This window comes from Balaenoptera musculus, chromosome 16 (assembly GCF_009873245.2).
Source record: "Balaenoptera musculus isolate JJ_BM4_2016_0621 chromosome 16, mBalMus1.pri.v3, whole genome shotgun sequence".
Taxonomy (NCBI): domain Eukaryota; kingdom Metazoa; phylum Chordata; class Mammalia; order Artiodactyla; family Balaenopteridae; genus Balaenoptera; species Balaenoptera musculus.
Window position 1 is genome coordinate 30,416,996 of NC_045800.1, and position 21,636 is coordinate 30,438,631.

The following is a 21,636-nucleotide window of genomic DNA, read 5'->3' on the forward strand; positions in this document are numbered from 1 at the left end:
GAGCACCTGGTGGGCCTGGACTGCATCTCCTGAGAGGCACTCGTTCATCCGAAAACATTTATACGGTAGTAATAGCAATCACTGTCGTCGCCATTACCTACCACGCATGGACTTTGCCAGTACCCTAGGCATGCATTATCTCATTTCATTTCCCATTTTACAGACCCGGAAGTCCGAGCAGTTAATAATACTCATTAAGGACCTGCGCTGCCTTGTGCGTGAGGCTGGGAGACTCCATTTGTCCTCTCACTTTCAGAAACACCATTTCATTAGCCTGCTGGTCTCTGTGGCATCTCCCAGCCTGGGTCCCCTGCGTTTTCATCTGCCTTGTTCTGGAGCAGGACCAAGTCTCTTTTCTATAAGTGCAGCCGCAGGCAGCATCTGGAGTTCTCTCCAGTTAGAGGGAAGGAAGAGGAAGCCTTATATTTTCACGGTGCTGGGGAAGATGCATAGGACATGGTGGCCCCGGGGGGTTGGGGAGGTACAGAAGGTCTGGTGTTTGTCTTCCAGGCTGGCAATGCAGAAGACGGGGACGGGGGACGGGGTGGAGAAACGCCGATGACTGAGACAGACATTAGAATGTACGCTCCACGGGGGCAAAGACTTCATTTTGTTCTCAGCTGTTTTCCCAATGCCCAGACAGTGCCTGGCAGAAGTGCATAAGACTAGCGAATGAATGACTGAGTGAATGACTGAATGGCAGCCCCCAGCTTTCTCTCCATTTGGACCACAGTATTTGCTTCCTAGCTGGCCTCTCTGTTTCCAGGCCCACGCTCCCACGGCCTCCTCCACACCCCGCTGCTGCAGTGTTCTCTCCAACACGTCCCTCCAGCCAAGTCATCCCTCACCCTCCTGGCTTGTGTTGTGCACCAGGCCTCCACAGCCTCTTCTAACCTCCTAGCTGCACCCCGTCCCACCATCCGTCCTGTCCCAGCCACTCCGAGCCTCCTGGGGCTACATGACCCTGCTCAGCCACCATGCCTGTGCTGGCTCCTCAGCCTGGAATGCGTTCTCCACCTTGTCCTCTGGCCAGTTCATCACCGCCTCTTAGGCCTTCCCCAGCACCCCCAGGCAGAGATGCTTGCTCCTTCCATTGTGCTCCCATCTTACTTCCTTTAAGACAAGTCTGGTGTAGTGAAAGACACCGTTTAGCGTAGTGTCCAAGGACACCACTTCTGGAGCCAAATGGCTTAGACACGAATCCTGGCTCTACCACGTACTAGTTGTGTGACCTGAGCAAGTTACTTAACCTCTCTGTGCCTTCATTTCCTCATCTGTAAAATGGGGACAAAAGTGGTACCTACCTCACAAGGTTACTATGAGGATTAAATGAGATCATCCATGTAAAGGGTTGGAGTAGTGCCTGGCACATAGTCGGTGGTAGGTAAGTGTTGTTATACTACCCATTCCTCATATAGTACTTGTTATATGAAATTGCAATTAAAAACAAATCTCCGTTTGCCTTGTGTACAGGGTCCCATGAATTAGGTTGAAGAGTGACGTGATCAGCTCCGAGATTTAGAAAGGGAGCTCTGATGTGGAAGTAGGACGAGATGAGAAGAAAGGGGGAGCAGTTAACAAGTATTACTGCTGTTCAGTTGAAGGATAAAGGGGGCAAATCCCCAGCAGTGGGGATAGAAAGAGTGGGCAGCTTCGAGAGAGATTCATGAAGTGGATTGACTCAGTGATCCAGCAGTTGTGAAGAATAAGGAAGAAGCAAGAACCAAATATGACTCCAGATCTCCAGTTTGAGTGCTGGGGTTTGAAAGGGTCCAATGAACAGCATCCCACTTCCCTGTTCAGATTCAGGACCAATGAAGGGAAAGAAAGGTGGGGAGGGACAGGGGAGGGGAAGAGAGAGGCAGGGCTCAGACCGATGGAGATTAAAATGCTACCATCATTACAGATACAGCTGTTTGGAAGGCCAGGCTTCACAGTGGGATTCATGGAGCTTGCTGATGTACCTGCATCCCCACTGCAGCCCTCCCTGTGGGTGGGGGCAGGCCTGAGCCTGCCTGGCCAAGCTCAGCACGTGGCAGAGAGTGACCTCTGCAGGGAGGCAGGTCCAGAAAAGGCTCTCCGTGCCCAGTTTTTCCACACTGACCCATCTGATGAGTCCCTGCTCTGGCCCTTGGGAGGAGGGAGTGGGGAAAGGAGGGGAGCCAGGAATGATGCACTAGTCCAGGGGTTCTCAGTCTCAGCACTACTAACATTTTGGGCTGGATAATTCTTTGTTGTAGAGGGCTATCACCTGCACTGTAGGATGTTAGGCAGCATCCGTGGCCTCTACTAGAGCACCCCCCTTCCCTGGTGGGACAACCAAAAATGCCTCCAGACATTGCCAGCTGTTGAGGGCAAGGGATGCAAATCACCCCTGGTTGAGAACCAGCACTCTCGTCCAATGGAAGGTCCTCCGGATGGAAACCTGAGGAGGGAAAAATGAGCGCTCCCTCTAACTCATGACCCAGTGTGGGACCTTTAAATAGGCAGTGCTAGGAGGGCAGGTTGGGATGGCATCTGGTTCGCCAGACCTTTGAGGAGTCTGCTGTCTTCCTTCTCTTCTCCTCGCTCTCCTTATCCAGCTAACTTCTTAGCATCCTTTACCGCTCAGCTACACCATCCTACCTCCACAAAACATTCTTCTTTTCCCCCTCCACCTGGCTAGTTTAGATACCTTCGTGCCCCTCCTCCACAGCACCCCTCACCTTGTACTGCAAATGTTGACTAGCTTTCTCCCTGTGACCCCAGCACCGAGCACAGCCCCAGGCTCATTGGCGGTCCACAGGAAGTGTCACTGTGGGTCAGTAAGCTCCCCTAGCTCTCCTCCAACGATGCCTTAGTCCCAGGCGCTCCTCTGTGTAGAGCCGGTGGCCTAGCCCATGCAGGGCGGAATGATTCTGCGGCTGCCTCTTTTCCTCAAGCCTCTGCCCTCCTACAGCTTCTGGAAGGGGTCTGTGCTCCCTGCTGGTTCCCAACATCTGAAGCATTCAGGGCTCTTGCTTTTGTGAGAGCTCAGGGCGGTGTCCTTGGCTCTTGTGATAATTGCTAAAGAACTGCTTGCCCTAAAAATTGCCCTGGAAGCCGCAGCTGCCTGACCCTACATCAGAGATCTAGGTTGCTTGGTTACCAGTTTTCAGACCCAATTCAGGAAAGTCCCGAGGCCGCAGAAAACTGAGTTTGGCTGCATGTGACCCACAGCCAATGTCTAAAGACTGTCTAGCCTTACAGCTATCTGTGTGAAAGGAAAGGAAATAAGCAGCGAGCCTGGCCCCCGAGAGGAGTTCACTAGCTCACTTAACCCTGGAAACCTTGGCATGTCATAGGATTCCCAGGTTACCGACGAGGACACTGGAGATCAGAAACATTAAGAAACATGCTCAAGGTCACCTGCTAGTTTCTGGTGGAGTTGAGGTCCAAATCCAGGTCCCCGACTCTGGGCTTTGGTTTGTTTATTTATTTATCTTTCTCTCGATCCCACTGAGGATTGTTCAAGGCATTAGCTTGTAGAATACTTTTAAGAAATTATTACAAAGCAATTCTTCCCACTGCCTGAAACACAAGCCCGACCACCTCTCGCCCTTGTTAAGACCCCTGTTTGCCCCCTCCTCTCCCTTCCCCTGCAGGGGCAGCCCAGGTGTTCCGGTCCTGCACCCTCTGGCCAAGCTCTGCCACTGATATTTATCCTCGCCTCCCCCGGGCCGCACTGCCCCAGATGTCTTCCCATTGCACTTACACTACTTACTTACTACTTAACGCCACTCCTACCTGTAGATAGCTAGTAGGTGCTTGTTACACAGCATTCAAGAAAACAAAAAAGTTCAGTTCAACATACTTTTTAAAATTCTATTTTTAGCTTTTCTCCACGTTCTCCCCAAAGATTGAGATGTTCACAGTGGTGTGACAGGAGGTTTCTGAGCCAACTGTGTAAAATGTGAGGTCACTCCAGCACCTGCTGTCCTTCTGCTTCAGGCAGTACCATCCTGCTCTGCTTTCTTCCCCAAACTCCATATCCCGCCTCTTCCTATGATACTCTCTGGCTAAATTGATTTTCTTGATAGACCTCAACAAGCTGGTGATGAATTCTGGTAGCAGAAACATTTTTCACTTCAAATCAGATTGTAGCTTACACTCCCAACTGGGGACTGTGAGTCTGGGGCAGTGGTTCTCAGCCCAGGCTGCCCATTAACATCATCAGAGGAGCTTCTAAAAATACACCCGAACCCCACCCCAGACCAGTTAAATCAGAAACTGGGGTGAAGGATCTGGGCAGCAGCATAGCTCTAAAAACTCCCCAGGTGATTCGATTGGACAGCTAGGGTTTAGAATCACTGGTCTAGAGCCTTGCTACTACAAGTGAAGTCTGCGGACCAGCAGCCTCGGCATGCCCTGAAAGCTTGTTAGGATGCAGAATCTCAGGCCCCACCCCAGACCTACCAAATCAGAATCTGCATTTTACCAAGACCCTCAGGTGATTGGTAAGCACGTTACAGTTTAAGAAGCATTGCTTTCGGGAAAGAACAGTTTTAAGATAACTGTATGACAAGTTGCAAGCAATTTCTGCTGATTCACGTTATCATTTGGACATATTCCTTCATCCATTTAACAAATGTTAATTGAGTGCCTCCTAGTACTCGGCACCACGATGGTTTGGGGGAACACGCTGGCATGCATCTCTATCTTGGCTTGCAAATTCCTGCCCATACCCCATCTTCTCTAGGCTCTGGCCATTAATGGTAGCTATCTTTTGTCTACTAGACCCGACCCCCTCCTCCAGTTCCAGCCCTTTCCTTCTTCTCAATTCTTTGCAAAAATTAGAGTCAGAATCCCTCTTTGTCAGTCCCTATCAATTGTGGTAATTTGACTGAGCTGAAGATAGCTAGTACTTTGAGTATCTAATGATCAACCGAGCCCGCAGCCCTGAGGATTGGTTTCAGACCCTTAGATCTAGAGGCAGAGGAGAAGTTTCTTGAACTAATCACTGTAGTATACAGTATGGTTTCTTAACTCTGGCTATTCAACATGTAGTTTATGGACCAGGATGGTCAGAATCACGTGGGAGCTTGTTCAGAATATATAATCTTGGGCTCTCCTGCAGACCAGCTGAATCAGAATCTGCATTTTAACAAGACCACCAGGTGATTCATGTACATATTAAAGTTTGAGAAGCACTGGAGCACTGGTATAAATTCTCAAATTTTGCAACATATTAGAATCATGTAGGGAGCTTTTAAAATTCTGATGCCCCTGCTGCATCCTATGCCAAGTGACTGAGAATATCTTGGGATGAGACCAGGCATGAGTATTTTTTTATTACAGTATAATATACATAACATAAAACTTACCATTTTGACCATTTATAAGTGTATAGTTCAGTGATACTAAATGCATTCACATTGTCGTGCAAACATCACCACCATCCATCTCCAGAACTTTTCATCTTCCCAAACTGAAACTCCATAACCATTAAACACTAACTAGCCATTCCCCTGTCCCCCCAGCCCCTGGTAACCACCACTCTTCTTTCTGCCTCTATGAATTTGACTACTCCAGGTACCTCGTATAAGTGGAATCATACAGTGTTTGTCTTTTATGACTGGCTTATTTCACTCAGCATAATGTCTTCTAGGTTCATCCATGTTGTAGCATGTGTCAGAATTTCCTTCCTTTTTAAGGCATATCATATTCCATTGTATGTACATGTCATACTTTGGACATATGGATTGATGGACACTTGGGTTGCTTGTGGCCACTGTGAATAATACAATTACGAACTTGGGTATACAGATATCTGTTCCAGTCCCCTCTTTCAATTCTTTTGGGTCTATACCCAGAAATGGAATTGCTGCATCACATGGTAATTGTTTTTTGGATTTTTTGAGGAACTGCTGCACAGCAGTTTTCCACAGCAGCTGCACCATTTTATAGTCCCATCAGCAATGCATAAGGGTCCCAATTTCTCCACATCCTCACCAACAATTGTTATTTCCTGGTTTTTTGATTATAGCCATTCTAATGAGTGTGAAGTATTATCTCACTGTGGGTTTGATTTGCATTTCCCTAATGATTAGTGATGTTGAGCATCTTTTCATATACTTATTGACCACTTGTATATCTTCTTTGGAGAAACGTTTATTCAGGTCCTTTACCCATTTTGAATTGGATTGTTTTGTTGTTGTTTTTGAGTTGTAGGACTTCTTTATATATTCTGGATATTAATCCCTTATCAGATATATGATTTGCAAATATTTTCTCCCATTACATGGGTTGCCTTTTCACTCTATTGATAGTGTCCTGTGATGCCCAAAAGTTTTAAATTTTGATGCAGTCCATTTAATCTATTTTTTCTTCTGTTGCCTGTACTTTTGGTGTCATATCCAAGAAATCATTTTCAGACAACGGTATTTTTTAAAGCTCCCCAAGTGATTCCAACGTACAGCTAAGGTCGAGCAATGTTTCTCAAATTTTAACGTGCATTCAGATCACCTGAAATCGTGTTAAAATGCACATTCTGATTTATTAAGTCTGGGGTAGGGCCCAAGATTTTGCATTTCTAACAAACTCCTCGCTAATGCTGATGTTGTTGGTCTGGGGACCACTGGGTAGCCAGAGTGTAGAGGGGCATTTCAGTGATTTCCTTCATCTGAGCCCTGAGCTATAGGGTGGATATTTACCAGGCCTTTTCCTAAGTTTCCCACCACAACTGTTTCCCAGCAGGCCCTCGGCTGACCCTCTAACTTTCAACTGGTGCTGAGCAGCCCTGGGAGCCTTTGGCATGTCAGAAGAATGAAATATAAAGGACTTGTTCTCCCTGCTCCACTCTCAGCCCACCCCCCTGGAGGAGGCCGTCCACTGGTCTGCTCGTGCCTAGTGCATTCAGTTCCACCCTAATGATGGCTGGTTCCTGTCTGGCCTTGGCCCCTGCAAGGGAACTGCTACAGAGCTCTGCTGAATAGCTGTTTTGCTCAAAATATGTTTAATATGCTCAGAAAGGAAAACCACACAGGTTGGTCTGAAGTTTATAGAAGAAGCTGGGAAGAAAAACTGCCGAAGGTCTGCTTCTAAAAAAAATCCTTTAATTCATCATAGAATTTTAGAGCCGGAAAGGACCTTTAGAGATCTACTCCCAGACCCTCATTTTGGAGAATAAAGCTGGGACCCAGCAAGGCTGTGACTTGTTCAAGGTCACCAAGCAAAACAGAGGTCAACCCACAGGTGTATTATTTCTGTTTAATCTTGCTTTAGGTTATTTATCTGGAAATGGATAACACAGAGTAGCTATTTCTTTCAGATGCCTCCTTTAATTAAAAGTTCTACTTTCAAACAAAGGTAAAAATCAAGAGGCTGGATCACAGTTCTTGCCCCTCGTGGCCTTCGTTAGAAAATTTCTACCAGATGCTTATATTACCCTAATAGGACCTGCCTCCCCGGTGGCAGTGACCCAAATTGCAAGTGCAGTAGTGCCTGGGAGGAACTTAATAGCTTCTAGAAGGCATGCCCAATACCAATTTTTCCTTCATGCCCATTGCAAATGTAAGCTGATCACAGTACTCTTTCAAGCCACTGCCAGTCAGTTTGACTGTCAAGTTGAAACTCGTCTGCCATCCCTACAGTAGAGTTCATACCTTGAAAAGTCCTGTGACCTTCAGATCCACGCTACATTTCAGCATGGCTATGCTGGTTGTTAAATACTCTTTAGCTTCTCATTCCCCCACCCCACCCCAGCTGCTCATTAATCCAATTATGAGTTTCCTTTATCCAACCAAACTTCTTGCCAAGTTGCAGAACTCTCGGAGTGATGTGTTTGCCTTTAGTGACTAGACAGCCCAGTAGATGTTGCTGTTGTGTTCAGACGTCTCTGTAATTGGGACTGACCTCATTCTGATAGTGCAACACCCAGCATGTGCCCTCTAAACACGCTACAAGAACTTTCTTCCCAGGAAGGCTCGCTGAGGTTAGTTTCTGCCCTGCAGTTAGAGCCCTGCCCCTCTGTCTCTCTCCAGTCTCCCCAGCGAGGCATTAGGGAGGCTTCTGAATCATGTTTGGCTCCATAGACAGTGCCTGGGCCCTTCATTTTGGTCTCTGGGTCCTGAACTGGAGCAAGCTCCTTTGCTGGCAGGAATGTCTGTCTCCATCTGGGGAGTCAGTCTTCAGGTCTTCTCTTCATTAAGACATCAGCCTCACTCAGCCTTGCTCTTGGCTGCCAGCCACACTGAGAAGCCAGCAGGAAAAGTTCCATCAGGAAGAGGTGTGCTGCCCTCTGTAGGCAGGAAGGCACCGCTTTGCCTGCGGGACTGCCTGTGCAGACCTTGTGGGACTTGTCCCGGGGGAGCCTTTGGAACACTCTCAGAGTTCTGATTCTAAGCCTGCGGGCAGCAGCTCGGGGTGGTGCCATCTGTAGCATTCTCAGTGTCTCCCTGGCTCATGTCAGGAAAGGATGGAGTTCTTCCACCTCCTTGGCCACTCTCATCTGTCTCCTGCGTGCCTGCCACCAGCTCCCGCAGCTCCAGGCTGTTTGGCAACACCCTGAGTTATGTTAGAGATATAATAATGAATTATACAATGGATTATACATAATTAATTTATAATAAAACACACACACAGTGGTTTAATTTCTCCAAGTGAATGATGTGCTGCTCGCCAGATCCTGCTGGAATACATTGCATAACTGACTGCTTCCTGGTCTGGAGGAGATGGCCAGCTGCCCTAGGGAGGGACCTTGGCAGGGGAACCTTCCAAGTCACAGATTCCCTCCAGGCTGCCTCTGGGGTAGGTCCCACAGAAGGACAATCCTTTACTGCCTCTACTATTGTTCTAGACATGGACCCTCATGGGGGTCTCACCCACCCCTGGACTCTCTGAGATCTGTTGTTTTCTTAATTCTCCCAGCCTTTCTCCCAGAGGATGGGAGATGCCCATGTGTTTATACTCTACTATTTCTTCCCTCCGTCCTTCCTTCCTTCCTTCCTTCCTTCCTTCCTTCCTCCCTCCCTCCCTCCCTTCCTTCCTTCCTTCCTTCCTTCCTTCCTTCTCCCAGCCTTTCTCCCAGAGGATGGGAGATGCCCGTGTGTTTATACTCTACCATTTCTTCCTTCCTCCCTTCCTTCCTTCCTTCCTCCCTTCCTTCCTTCCTTCCTCCCTCCCTCCCTTCCTTCCTTCCTTCCTTCCTTCCTTCCTTCCTTCCTTCATTCTCCCAGCCTTTCTCCCAGAGGATGGGAGATGCCCGTGTGTTTATACTCTACCATTTCTTCCTTCCCTCCCTTTCCTTCCTTCCTTCCTTCCTCCCTCCCTCCCTCCCTCCCTCCCTTCCTTTCCTTCCTTCCTTCCTTCCTAAATATGTACTGAGTGCCTCTTTCGTGCCAGACAACTGTCCTTGGCTTCGTATGCATACGTGAACAAAACAGAGATCCTTGCCCTGGTGGAGCTTATGTTCTGGCTGAGGGAGACAGACACTAAGTAACAAAACATGATGAATGAGGAAGTCATCCAGCATGTTATACAGTGATAGGTGCTGTAGAAAAAGAAAAGGCAGAGCAGGATAAGGGTGACCTGACATGATGGGGACAAGTTGCAGTTTTAAAGAGCATAGTCAGGACAGGTCTTGTGGAAAAGTGGCAGCCTAGGGGTTGCCAAGCCCTCCAGGAACAGGAAAGAAAGGTACTGCTGCACCTAACATTTGTAACTTTTGGTTTCAGATGTTCCAGATGTTTCTGTTCCTGCTGCTGCTGTGGTTTCTGCCCCTGACTAAGGGGTCCCTGCGGGCTGAACCCATGTTCACGGCAGTCACCAACTCAGTCCTGCCCCCTGACTATGACAGCAACCCCACCCAGCTCAACTATGGAGTGGCAGTGACTGATGTGGACCACGACGGGGACTTTGAGATCGTCGTGGCAGGGTAAGTGCCTCCCGCCCTGCGTTTGACAGATATATTAGTCAGCTTTTGCTGTAATAGGGCCAGATAACAAATAGCTCCAAAAGCCCAGGGGCTTGCAACAACACACATTCTCATGCACTTGGGTCTTCGCCGGACTCAGCTGGGTTCTGGTAGGCTGTGTCGTTGCCTTTTTGCTGTAGCAGTGAGTTGGGATGGAGGGTAGATTGGAAGAAAAGTGCTTAATCCACAGGCTTTCCAGGGAGACGATTTGAATGCCCTGCTTCAAGGCACTCTGTTCATATTTCAGCCTCCTTAGTTATGCAGGTGTTACTTCCTTACCAGTGAGACACTAGAATCTCTATATAAGAGGGATTTAAGGGTGACAATTATGGTAGAAGGGGATGCTCAAAGCTGCCTTTGCACAGCATTTTACACAAGACTAAGAAAACGTTAATTGCCTGTTTCAGAGAAGGGGGGAGGTTGGCGATGAAGAAGGATAGTTAAACTTCCTCTAAACCATGCCTTGACGCTCCTGGTCCCTTCTCTCCTGAGACGCAACATTGTATATCAAGAAAAGATTTGGAGTCCAAATAGCTTGACTTCATGCCTTAGATCTATAGCTTTCTAGTTGCATGACCTTGAGTCAGCCCCTTATGCACCGAGATTCAGATGTATCATCTGCAAAAATGGAGATAGCAATATGCCTCCCTATCATGAAGCTTCAATCGCTGTTGCACGTGAGTGCATTGTAAATTCTGCCAGTCACCATTGATAATCCTTATTTATGGAGCACTAATATGTGCCAGGCACTGTGCTAAGCCTTTCCACGCACTGTCTTATTTAATCCTCCTGACAACACTATGCAGTAAATATGCAAGAAAAGGAAATTAGTGTTCAGAAATGGTGAGTGACTTGCCCTCTATCAAGTAAATAGTAAGTGGATGAGTCAGGATTTGAACCCCGTGGCTCCCTAACTATTGAGCTGCTAAACTACATTGTACAAAGTTTAGTTATCACTTCAAAACTCAGCCAATCAATAAATACACTACAGGGGCCTGTCAACCTCATTCTAGAAGGCTGGAGCTTTTATGGCAGCACTGAATAAAGTAAATGGCAAGTAACATTATTTGTAGCAGTTGCATGTAACAGTAGAAACCACTGACTTTGGCACTGGAAAACCTGGTTTTAATCCTGTGTCATCCAATAGTTGTGAGCCTTGTGCAAGTTACTTAACTACACAGCCCCCACTTTCCTCATCTGTAAAATGGGCATGTTGAAATCTACCCCTGCCTACCACACAGGGCAGTGGTGAGGATTAGTGCTGATGATGTATAGAAAAGATACTTTGTAAGTGCATTTCTTCTTTCATTTATTCTTTTCTTGTACACCATGAAGAGTAGAAGTTCCTAGATTCTAGATCTCCTGGAAGTCTAGATTAGTGTGCTGACAAATAGAACTTTCTATGATTATGTAGAAGTTCTATGTTGGTTCTGTCCAATATGGTGTCCACTAGCCACGTGTGGCTATTGAGCACTTGAAATGTGGCTACTGTGACCAAGGAACTGAATTTTTAATTTTATTTCATTTTAATAATTATATAGCCACATTTAAATTAGACAGCACTGTTCTAGGACTTCGGAAGGAAAACTAAAGAGCAGAGTGTGATAGAAAAGGGGGAAACAGGAATGGTTGTAATGACCCTTATTGCCGGGGGTGACCTGTGCAGGGTCGGAGCCAAGCATCTTGTCTGTGTTCAGTTCTGTGACTGTCCAGTCACTCTCTGAGTCCAAGAGAAGCCTTCCTGGCCAAATCCTGCTTCCCGGAGCCTGTGGCACTCTGCCAGGGTCTCTGGGTAAGGGGCGGTGATGCACTTCTGAGATGTTCTGGTTGGCCCTGCCTCCTACCCGATGACACCAGCCTCCCTCTGGTAGGCACTGGGAGCTGACAGAGGACAGAGGACAGTGAGGCAACTTCCCTCCTTCCTATCTTTCCCTCCTCCTGGGCCCCCACAAGTTACTACGATGAGCAGGTTCTCCTTTCATCTTGGACGATGGGTGGCAAGCTCAGATTTCCATCCCACCCATCCTTTGAGGTGCAGGGGATTGTTACTGCATCTCCTGAGCATCCAGCTTCTTGCTTTCCCAGTGCTGGGCGTTCATTTCATCTTCCTTTTCAGTGAAGGCTTTTTCTCTTTCTCTTCCAAGGAACTCAAGAAATTTGCTTTTGTGTCTTCTATGGCAGAGAAGCTAGACCATCATTCGTAGGCAGTTTAGAGTAGATGTCTAAACCTTGTCTAGCTTGCTGCTTCCTGTGGGGCCTGTAGCACTTTGGAGTTATCCTGCAGAAGCAAGAACCAGGCCATCCTGGGTCTTTATTCTGAATCAGCCAGAGATCAGGGAAAGGCCCTTGTCTCTTCTCCCAGCGAAGGGCTGAGCCAGGCAGCCCCTGTCTGAGAAAGCTTGGGCTGCCAGGTGTTCTTCTAAAAGATGACATTGCTCACCACCAGCAAAGAGGAAGATTTACATGGAGGACAGGAGGGCGAAATTGGGCAGCCTCCCAGCTCCAGGTCAGGCCTTCTTTGTGGCTGTTATTGAAGCACTGTGAATTCTCAGAGCATCAGAAAGACACGTGCTAATTTAAGTACCAAAATACATTCCAAAGGCAAATATAACTCTTTATTATCTTCAGCTTAGGATGATTTGTCACTGTCTTCTTCTTTGGGCTGGATAACCAGGGGTTGACTATACAGACATATTTAAATCAGGACCTTGGCAGGTCATTCGGTCCACTCCTTGCCTTCCAATAAGGTCACACCTATAGTTTTTGGAGACTCCCTTTATTTAGAGCTTTCCAAAGGAATGTGTGCAATCTTTTCGTAATCCAGCTCAATTACTTATGTCAAGAATCTATGTGACTAACCTGAATCCCTCATATTCAAGCTTAGTAAGCCATTTCTTTTAACTCTTGTTTTGCTATTACCTTTGAAGATATAAACCAAGTGGTCACTACCCTTTCAAATAATGACAGCTAGGATCACTGCCCTGCCTTTCATGCCCTGTGGACTCCTTGGCAACATTTCTGACTTTGACTTTCATTCAGTTTTATCCACCCTACACCCATATTTAACTCTGTTTCCGTCTCTGATGGTAGACTCTGTTTAGGAATCACATAGCAGGAATTAAAATTTTTAAAAATTGAATGTGAATGCCTTTACCTGGGGCACCTGCAGTCCAGCTCCTGACAGGCCCACCCTCTATTATCTTATAGACCTTTCCATTAGCTGGCACCTGAAGGCATTTGCGTTTCTGACCCCTGGGATATTGGGCAGCTCTTCAGTTTATAAAATGCCCGCGCTTGAACTTGTCTTGGATTTGTTGACCTTGTAGTGTGTCTGACTCCAGCCCTGTTGCTTTGAGTATTTACTCTTTGAATAGGTTTGTTTTGTTTTGCCTTTTTGGTATCCTCCTTCTGGGTATTGACGGCATTGATTTTGAGCATGTTGTGGGTGAGTTTGTGTTGTTTCAGAGTCTTAAGTTAATTGTGATGGAAGGCGTGTGCACACTTCTGACTCTGGGAGGAGCAGAAAATGACCGCCCTTTGCTCCGCGGGGGTGGGGGAGGGAGAGGGCCGGCTCTGATCCTCCGCCACAGCTGGGCGAGTGCCTCCGCATGTGGAGGGCTTATCTGTTAACCGGCAGGTACATGATTGCGGGTCTGCGTACAGTCTCCTCTCTGCGGGGTGAGGGGAGGATTTGATCACCCCCGGAGACGTCGACGCACGCACAGACCATTGAAGATCTTCGAGACGGGTTCCCTGGGTAAGTAAAAAGCCTGGTGGCTTCTCCTTTTATCAGTGGAACTAAACACCCAATCTACAGTCTCACGAAGTCTGGAAAGGAATCCCTGTTGGTGTCAATCTTGAACAATTCCTTTAGAGGAGCTTTTGTTTCCTGGGATATCCCCAGAGGTCTGAAATAACCCCTCTACCCTGTCAGTTTCCAAGAAGTTTTGCCCAAATGGAAAGATTGTAGTGGTTCTAAAGTTTAAATCACGATTTAGATCAGTTTTTCTACACAAAGAGCATTCACTTGATAAAACCTTAACGCATTCTTCACACTTGGAAGGGTTTCGTTTAAAGGGATGCTACGTATTGTAAACCAGTGTTTCATTTTTTCTTAATTTTGCAGCTATGTCAGAAAACTTTTTTAATTTACTAAAATTAATTGAATTATTTTAAAGGCAAACTGTATTCAGTTACCAGATTAATCATAATCATATAGGAGATATTTTTGCCATTATAAGTAATAAGAACAATGATAAAGAATGAGATATTTATCTATGATTAAACCAAAGCAGCATTTATGCATTTTATTACCAGCATATATAGATATATGCAGTATATATAGATGTATGTAGTGTGTATAGATAGATATAGTAGATAGATGTAGTATCCATATACACATATTTAGGTCTATGTAGTAAACATAAATATATATAGTGCATATACATACACACACACACTTTCAACAAAATAGGAAAAATACTTTTGAATTTTCAGTCTTAACTGTTTTGTAAAATATCAATATGATGTTCTAATAGATTTGATCATCAGTTTTGACAACTTAAAAAGTTAGATTATTTCAGTTTCTCTTTTTTTAATTTAAAATACCTTTTACATTTTGATAACACAAATGTTTTATTGCAAAAAAATCCACACAATATACATGAAAGTAAAAATCCATCTTTACCAACCTCCCATCCCTACTCCAAGCTCATCCCAGTGCCCTTCCAGAATAACAATTGTTTCCAGTTTAGTGCTTATACTTCTGAAAATTTCTATGTTACATATATATATTTTAAAAATATATAATTTCAAGAGGAATCAAACTGATACACATTGTTCCAGAGCTTGCTTTTTTCAGTGTAACATATTCATTGTTCGAACATATGGATCTAACCTAATTTTTTAAGTTACGTAGTGTGGATGTGCCACATTTGTTTTGCCACTCCTCAAGTGACATTTAAGCTGTCTCTAATCTGTGACCATTGCAGACAATGCTGTACTGCATATCCTTACACACATATGCGGATGTTTCTCTGGGATGATACCAAGAAGTGGAAATGCTGGGAATGATATGTACATTTTATACCTTAATAGATATTGCCAGTGTTACCAATCTCAATCTTTTTCTATGTATTCATAGCCTAGAAATAAAGGGTAATTTGGGGGATTATTGATATCAACAGCTATTCAAACACCTACTGTGTGTACTGCCACATAGGCTCCAGGGTCTGAACTTTATCAATTTAGATGTAATAAAGAAGGGGGGAAAAAAGTCCTATTCTACATCTGTAAAAGAAGCTGCTGCTGTTAAAAACTGGATTGAGGAACTTCAATACTCTGATTCAAACTGCTAAAAAGACTTCCTCTAAAGCTTCCTCTGCAAAAATATATTCCTTAAATGGGTCACCCTTAACCCTAAGATTCATTGTCCTCGGTATCATGGAAGAATGATTGCAGGGTGCCAGCTCTTCTGCTATGGTTAAGCATGGACTGCCCCTGATTTTGAATACTAAGAAGACAGGAGCTGGAGCAGGAGTCAGGGCTTTTAAACCCATTCTTAAAACTTTTATAAAAGGGTTACTCAGTAGTGCATGACAGGTTTTTGAGAGATATCTCAGTGCTACATCTGAACCTCCTTCTCCCCAGCCCTGGGCAGCCAGAAGCAATGGGCAAAAATTCCACTCCCCACCTAAAGTCACAGATTCTCCTGACAGCTCAAAGGACTGAGACCCCTACGTAGTTACCCTGGTCACACACACGCACACACACACACACACGCATACACACCCAGAGCAAGGTGTCAGGAGGTGTGGTAGGCAGAATAATGGCCTTCTAAAGATGCTCATGTCCTACACTCCAGAATCATGAATATGTGACCTTGCACGGCAAAAGGGACTCCACAGAGGTGATTAAGTTAAGGACCTCAGGATAGGGACATTATCCTGGATTATCTGAGTGGGCCCAATGTAGTCACAGCCCTTCAATGTAGAAAAAGGGAGGCAGAAGAGGAGGTCCTAGTGATCTGATGTGAGAGTGGCCATGGAGGGAGTGACCCCAAGTCAGGGAATGTGAATGGCCTCTAGGAGCTGGAAAAGGTAAGGAAATAGATTTATCCCTAGAGCTTCTTGAAGGGAATGCAGCTCTGCCAACACCTTGATTTCAGCACAGACCAACGTTGGACTTGTAACATACAGAAGTGTCAGATAATCAATTTTTTATTGTTTTATGCCACTAAGTTTGTGGTGATTTGTTACAGCAGCAATAGGAAACTAATACATTAGGTAAAGGTCAGGTGCTTGGTGACATTTCTCAGAGACGTGATGGCCGTTACCTCCGAAGATTTTAATAGTATTATTTTACTAATTTCACAGCAATAAAAGAAATATACCACCCACAAACATATTATTTAGAAGAATAAAAGAATATATTTAAAAGAAATATATCACCAACAGAAGTATTATTTTTATTCAGTGACATTCCCCTAAGAACAGGTTCAGTTTTGGAAAGAAGCCCTTAAATCACACTTCATTCCTAGGCGGCCATCCACATTAATTCACCCTGCAGCTCGCTGTGTGACACCTGGTACCATGGGTGGTTGGAGGTGCGGAGAGGGATTCAGAACTTTTAAAGATCTCACTGTCCTTGGTGAGGCAAACACACTCACTTGGGTGAGGTCATAAGTGACGTGTGCCCCCAGGGAGATGCAAACATTCCGAGAGGTCATAGCAGGTGGAGAGCACTTCTAGATGAGAATCACAAAGGCCTTGGAGGGGCATTTGGATGGTCTCAAGAAAGATAGGTTAGGTCTATTTAACAAGGGGGCAAAGGCCTCTCCATGTCGAAGAGAACTTTACGCTTATTTGGATTTTGTTGTTTGTTTGTTTTTAAATTAATTTTTTTAAAGCATTTTAACAAAAGACTGATTTTCACAGAGTATTGAAGAGTATTTAAAAAAAGCTGCTCCAAAATAGTAATATAATTAAGACACTAAAATTGCCTTTGCTGAAAACGGCAAAGCTACTTTTAGTCTGAATTTTTCATCCATGCAGAAAGTGGATGTATGCCCTGTCTCCAGTCACTTTGCTTTAAACTCTATTCTCCCATTTTTTTAAGTGGTGGGCTGGATGGAAGGTCTTCCTTGTCCACTGGGTCCCACACCAGGCTCCCCAAGGTTCAGGCCCACAGCAGGCAGGAGCCCAGACCAACCCTCCGCCCCACCCTCACAGCCCTCAGGCCTTCTTCCTCTCCCCCCTCCCTCCCCCCTCCCCTTCCTCCTCCCAAGCTCACCTCACACTTTTCTCTGGAACAGGTGCCATTACCACCCCTGGAATCACTTCTGCTCTGGGGGTCCAATCTGACCCCTGCCTCCCTCTCTTGTGTTTTTCCTCACACACCCCTTCTCCCCAGTGCTACTGACCTGGTGAGTCACTTTCTTTCAAGAATGCTATGGTTTTGACTTAATTTTCCCTCTGAGGAATCAGTTACTTTTGAGGCGCAAGTATCTAAGAAAACATTCAAGGATGTGAAGAAGCTAAAAGCAAACATTCCCCACTTCAAATTTTTACATGCTCTCCCCTCGTTTACCTTCACCTGTTTGCAGATTAAAGTTGTGAAGGGGTGGAGGGCAGAAGCAATGTCTTGTATTTTACTTACATCACCTCACTTTAAACCATCACAGCAGTCCGTATGATGTGTAGTGTTTAATTGAGTCTAAGTCACACATTTTTTCACACTTTTTTATTGAGGTATAGTTGATTTACAATGTTATATTAGTTTTGGGTGTACAACACAGTGATTTAAAATTTTTATAGATTATACTCCATTTATAGGTATTATATATTGGCTACATTTCCTGTGCTGTACAACATATCCTTGTAGCTTGTTTATTTTATATATAGTAGTTTGTACCTCTTAATCCCCTACCCCTAGTGATTTTAACATCTCTAAAATTGGGATGTGACCTACAATTGGCACCTTGCATTTAATTGGCAGGGTTTTTTTCTCTAGAGATACATAAAAAAATGATGTCTGATCCCTGATGATATTTTAGATTTGATGAAAGCACTGTAGATAGGGTTATCCCCATTTTGCAGATGACAAAACCAAGGCCCAGAGATCTGCTGAGAGTCATAGAGATGGTGAGAGGCGGAACTGTTATTCTATATGTGCCCATTGAATTAGGTTTGTTAATTGTGTTGTTCAAATCGTAATGGTAGTCCATTTCTTTCTGTGGTTCTGTGTTGTGTATATGTTGAGGCTACTTTATTAGATGCAGTTTTAGAGTTCTTTTTTTTAAATTGAGAAATAATTGACAAATAACATTATATTAGTTTCAGGTGTACAACATAATGATTTGATATTTGTATATATTGCAGTGTCTTAAGAATTCTTATATTTTCCTGGTGAATGAGAGCCATTATCATTATGAAGTGACCCCAGCCATCGCTAATTATGCTTTTGGCCTGATGTTACTATAGCCACTCCATCTTTCCTTTTGTTAATATTTGCCAAGAATATCTTTCTTCCATACTTTTGTTTGAACTCTCCAAAGCCCTTATGTTTTATGTATGTTTCTTGTATGCAGCGTAAGTGTGGCTTATGTTTTTTTCAACTGTTTAACCATGTCCGTCCTGCTGTCCTGTTACTAATGAGATTAGTCCATTCCATTTAATGGGAACATTGATATGTTTAAACTTGTTTCTATTATCTTATTTTTTTAACTTCCAAGCTTTCAATGCTTCTTTTCTTTTTCTTTCTTGCTTTTTAAAAATTGATTGATTTAGGGGCTTCTTTTTTTTTTTGGTTGTGAGGTAGAGATTCTTGTTTTTGAAATCTCATTTTTTGCCTCTACTGATTTGAGATTTATACCCTCTACTTCTGTACTTTTAGTGGTTCCCTTTGAAATTTTATGGTACATTTTTAACCTAACAAACTCTAAAATTATCAACCCCTTTCTATAACAATACAGGAATTTTTGTACACTTTAACTCTGAACACCGTTTCCTGGTATACATATAGTACTTTAGTCTTGCCCTTTGCAAACCCTATAAGTTATAATTATTGTTATTGTTTTTATCTAAAGGCAGTGTTTTTATTTCTATCCATGTTTACCATCTTATTTGCTCATTTTTCTTCTTGCATCTCAGAAAGACCTTCCTATCATTTTTCTTCTTCCCAGCATACCTCTTTTAGCTGTTCTTACTGAATGCCAGTTTCTGGTAAAATCTCTCAGTTTTTGTTTAATCTAAAAATATATTTATTGTATCTCCATTCTTGAAAGATAATTTTTCTGCATTCAAAAATTTTAGGCTGACAGTTTTTATTCCTCTGTCACTTGTTGCTAAGATGCCAATCATTAGTAATGTCATTCCTTTGTAGGTGGTCTGTCTCTTGTCTCTCTTTTTCGTCTTTTGGATTTTGCAGTTTCACTACTATATGTATTGATATGGGTCTTTTTTTTAACCCAACATGTGCTTCCTGAGTCTGAGGATTCCTGTCTCTCATCAGCTCTTAATGGTTCTCAGCCATCATCTTTTTAAAACTCTGTCCCTTCTCTCTACTCACTCCTTTTAGGACTTCACTCAGACATGTCAAGTTTTCTCATGCTAGCCTCCAAATCTCTTAACCTTTTTCATTTTATTCATCTCCTGTCTCTCTGTGATGCTGCATTCTGGGTCACTTTCCGGTATATCTTCCAGTTCACTAATTCTTCCTTCAGTTGCATCCAAACTGTTGAGTTTTAATTTCAAAAACTGTTTCTCATTTCTAGGAGTTTCGTATCCTTTTTCAAATCTCCCTAGTCATTTCTGATAGTGTCCTGTTGCTTACTCATTTATTTCATTCTTTGTTCTGTTAAACATTTCTTACATAGATATATTCTGTATTTGACAATTCTGATATCTACAGTCCTTGGGGGTTTAATGTGTTCTTAGTTTTTTGTTTTTTTCTTATGCTTATTTGGAGTGGCTTCCCTTCTTAGTATATTTGCTTGATCTTAAAATGTGGGAGTTCTGTGGCCCTAAAATGGAAATGCTTTTTACCAGAGAGGATTTGTAGTTATCTCTCCCGAGGGCCTGGGGGTCCTACTGACCTGGGAACACTATAGGTCTCTCCAAGGGTTAATTTAGGATTTAATGTAGGATTCTAGGGTTCAGGATCTCCACCATGCTGCCAGTTCAACCTATTTGTTTACCACTCATTGCTGCCAGATCTAGTTTTGGCTCACTTTTCTGTGGGATGGGGTAATTTGTGGAGATTTCCCTTAAGTTTGTACCCAGTAATACATTAAAGATATGTTTTATCTGGGACCTACTTGTTTTGTAGTGATAAAGTCTTTCGGCAATCTATCGTATGGATGGAAACATAAGTCTGGGGTTGTCAATAGGTTTAGGATCTCCAAGGCTTATTTTTCTATTACCAAGAAGACTTGGGAGGGTATGTGCAGTTGAAAGAAGTAGTATTTAAGAGATTCTCTTCCTTATCTCTTCAGAGATGCTTTAATTTACTTTTTGCAAAATAGAAACATCTCTATAGCATGGGACACTTGGGTGTGAAATGGAGAAGTATAGGGATGTGTGTTTATGGGGAGAGAAGCTTGTGCAATAAGCCACATTCACTCAAGTAGCCAGGCCAGACCCTTGGACTGTGCCTCAAAGGAGGAACATGGGAAAGTCAAGATTAAAGTCCATTTCCAGTGTAGATGATACCATATAAGGTCACTGGTGTTTCGTTATGTCAACCAGGGAAGTGTGTGACTGTGCACATCAGAAAGGACCCCTTCCCCCTCAGCAGCCATCTTTCCATGTTGTTTATAGGATTACAGCCATATGAAGTCATGGGCAACTACCCAGTATCCTTTGACGTGCCCTAGTGTTGTGGTCACTCTGTATGCTGGCCACGAGGGGGCAGTGGTAAGATGAGCAGGCTAATGAGGCGTCTACCTGGTTGGGAGCTACTCTGGAGAGCAGCATTGCACTGGTGGGGTCATCAGAATAGGGTAGCAGAATCTTCTCTTTGGACCTCCACACTATCTTCATTCCTTCTTTTGGGAAGAACATTCCTTCTCCTTTGGAGAACTGTTCTAATCACAGGATCCTTTGGGGCTGCCAAAGTATCCTTTTGGCCACTAGGGATTAGTCTGGGGTTCTCTGTGACCTAAGACTGTCCAATCAGCTTCTTGATCTGAGATTTTTCATCCTGAATCTAAGGAAAGCTCTACCTTTGCTCTTGGATCATGAGTTGTAAGACTATATTACAGTACTACCACGGACATATCCCCATCCCCCATCCCATGGAGGAACCTGAGAGAATAAAGGTTACACCCAGAAAGAAGAAGAGAGAATTCTAGGGGCATCAAGGCCATGGTTCCTGTACCTTTGAGGTCCCTAGACCTATGGGTCTCCTGCACCTCTCCTTCAGTTCTGGGAGCACCTTGCATACCTTCAATAAATCCTCCTCTCCCCATTTTTTTCTACACCTAGTTTTCTCATCTAATGCCAAAACTAATGATATGTAAATTTGGACAAGGCAGCCCCTTTGCATGCTAGAGCAAGCACCCTATCTGGTGCTGTGCTGCAGACGAGAGCATAATCGTCCTAGCCCCAAAGGAGATCCTGTGGCTACCTAGTCAGAGGAAAGATTCTTAAGGATATATAAGAGTGGTTGACGATCTGTGATTAATGTTAACCGCGGTTGACGATCTG

The 21,636-nt window shown here is 44.2% G+C and overlaps 1 protein-coding gene across 2 annotated transcripts in view; it reads left to right on the forward strand.

Moving 5' to 3' along the window:
* The window catches only part of CRTAC1 (cartilage acidic protein 1), a 133,894-nt gene that overhangs the window by 7,988 nt on the left and 104,270 nt on the right, over positions 1–21,636 (forward strand). For both annotated transcript variants that reach the window (XM_036827887.1, XM_036827886.1), the window contains exon 2: positions 9,693–9,892. In XM_036827887.1, the coding sequence (XP_036683782.1) occupies positions 9,693–9,892 (200 nt within the window). The remainder of the gene's footprint in view (positions 1–9,692; positions 9,893–21,636) is intronic.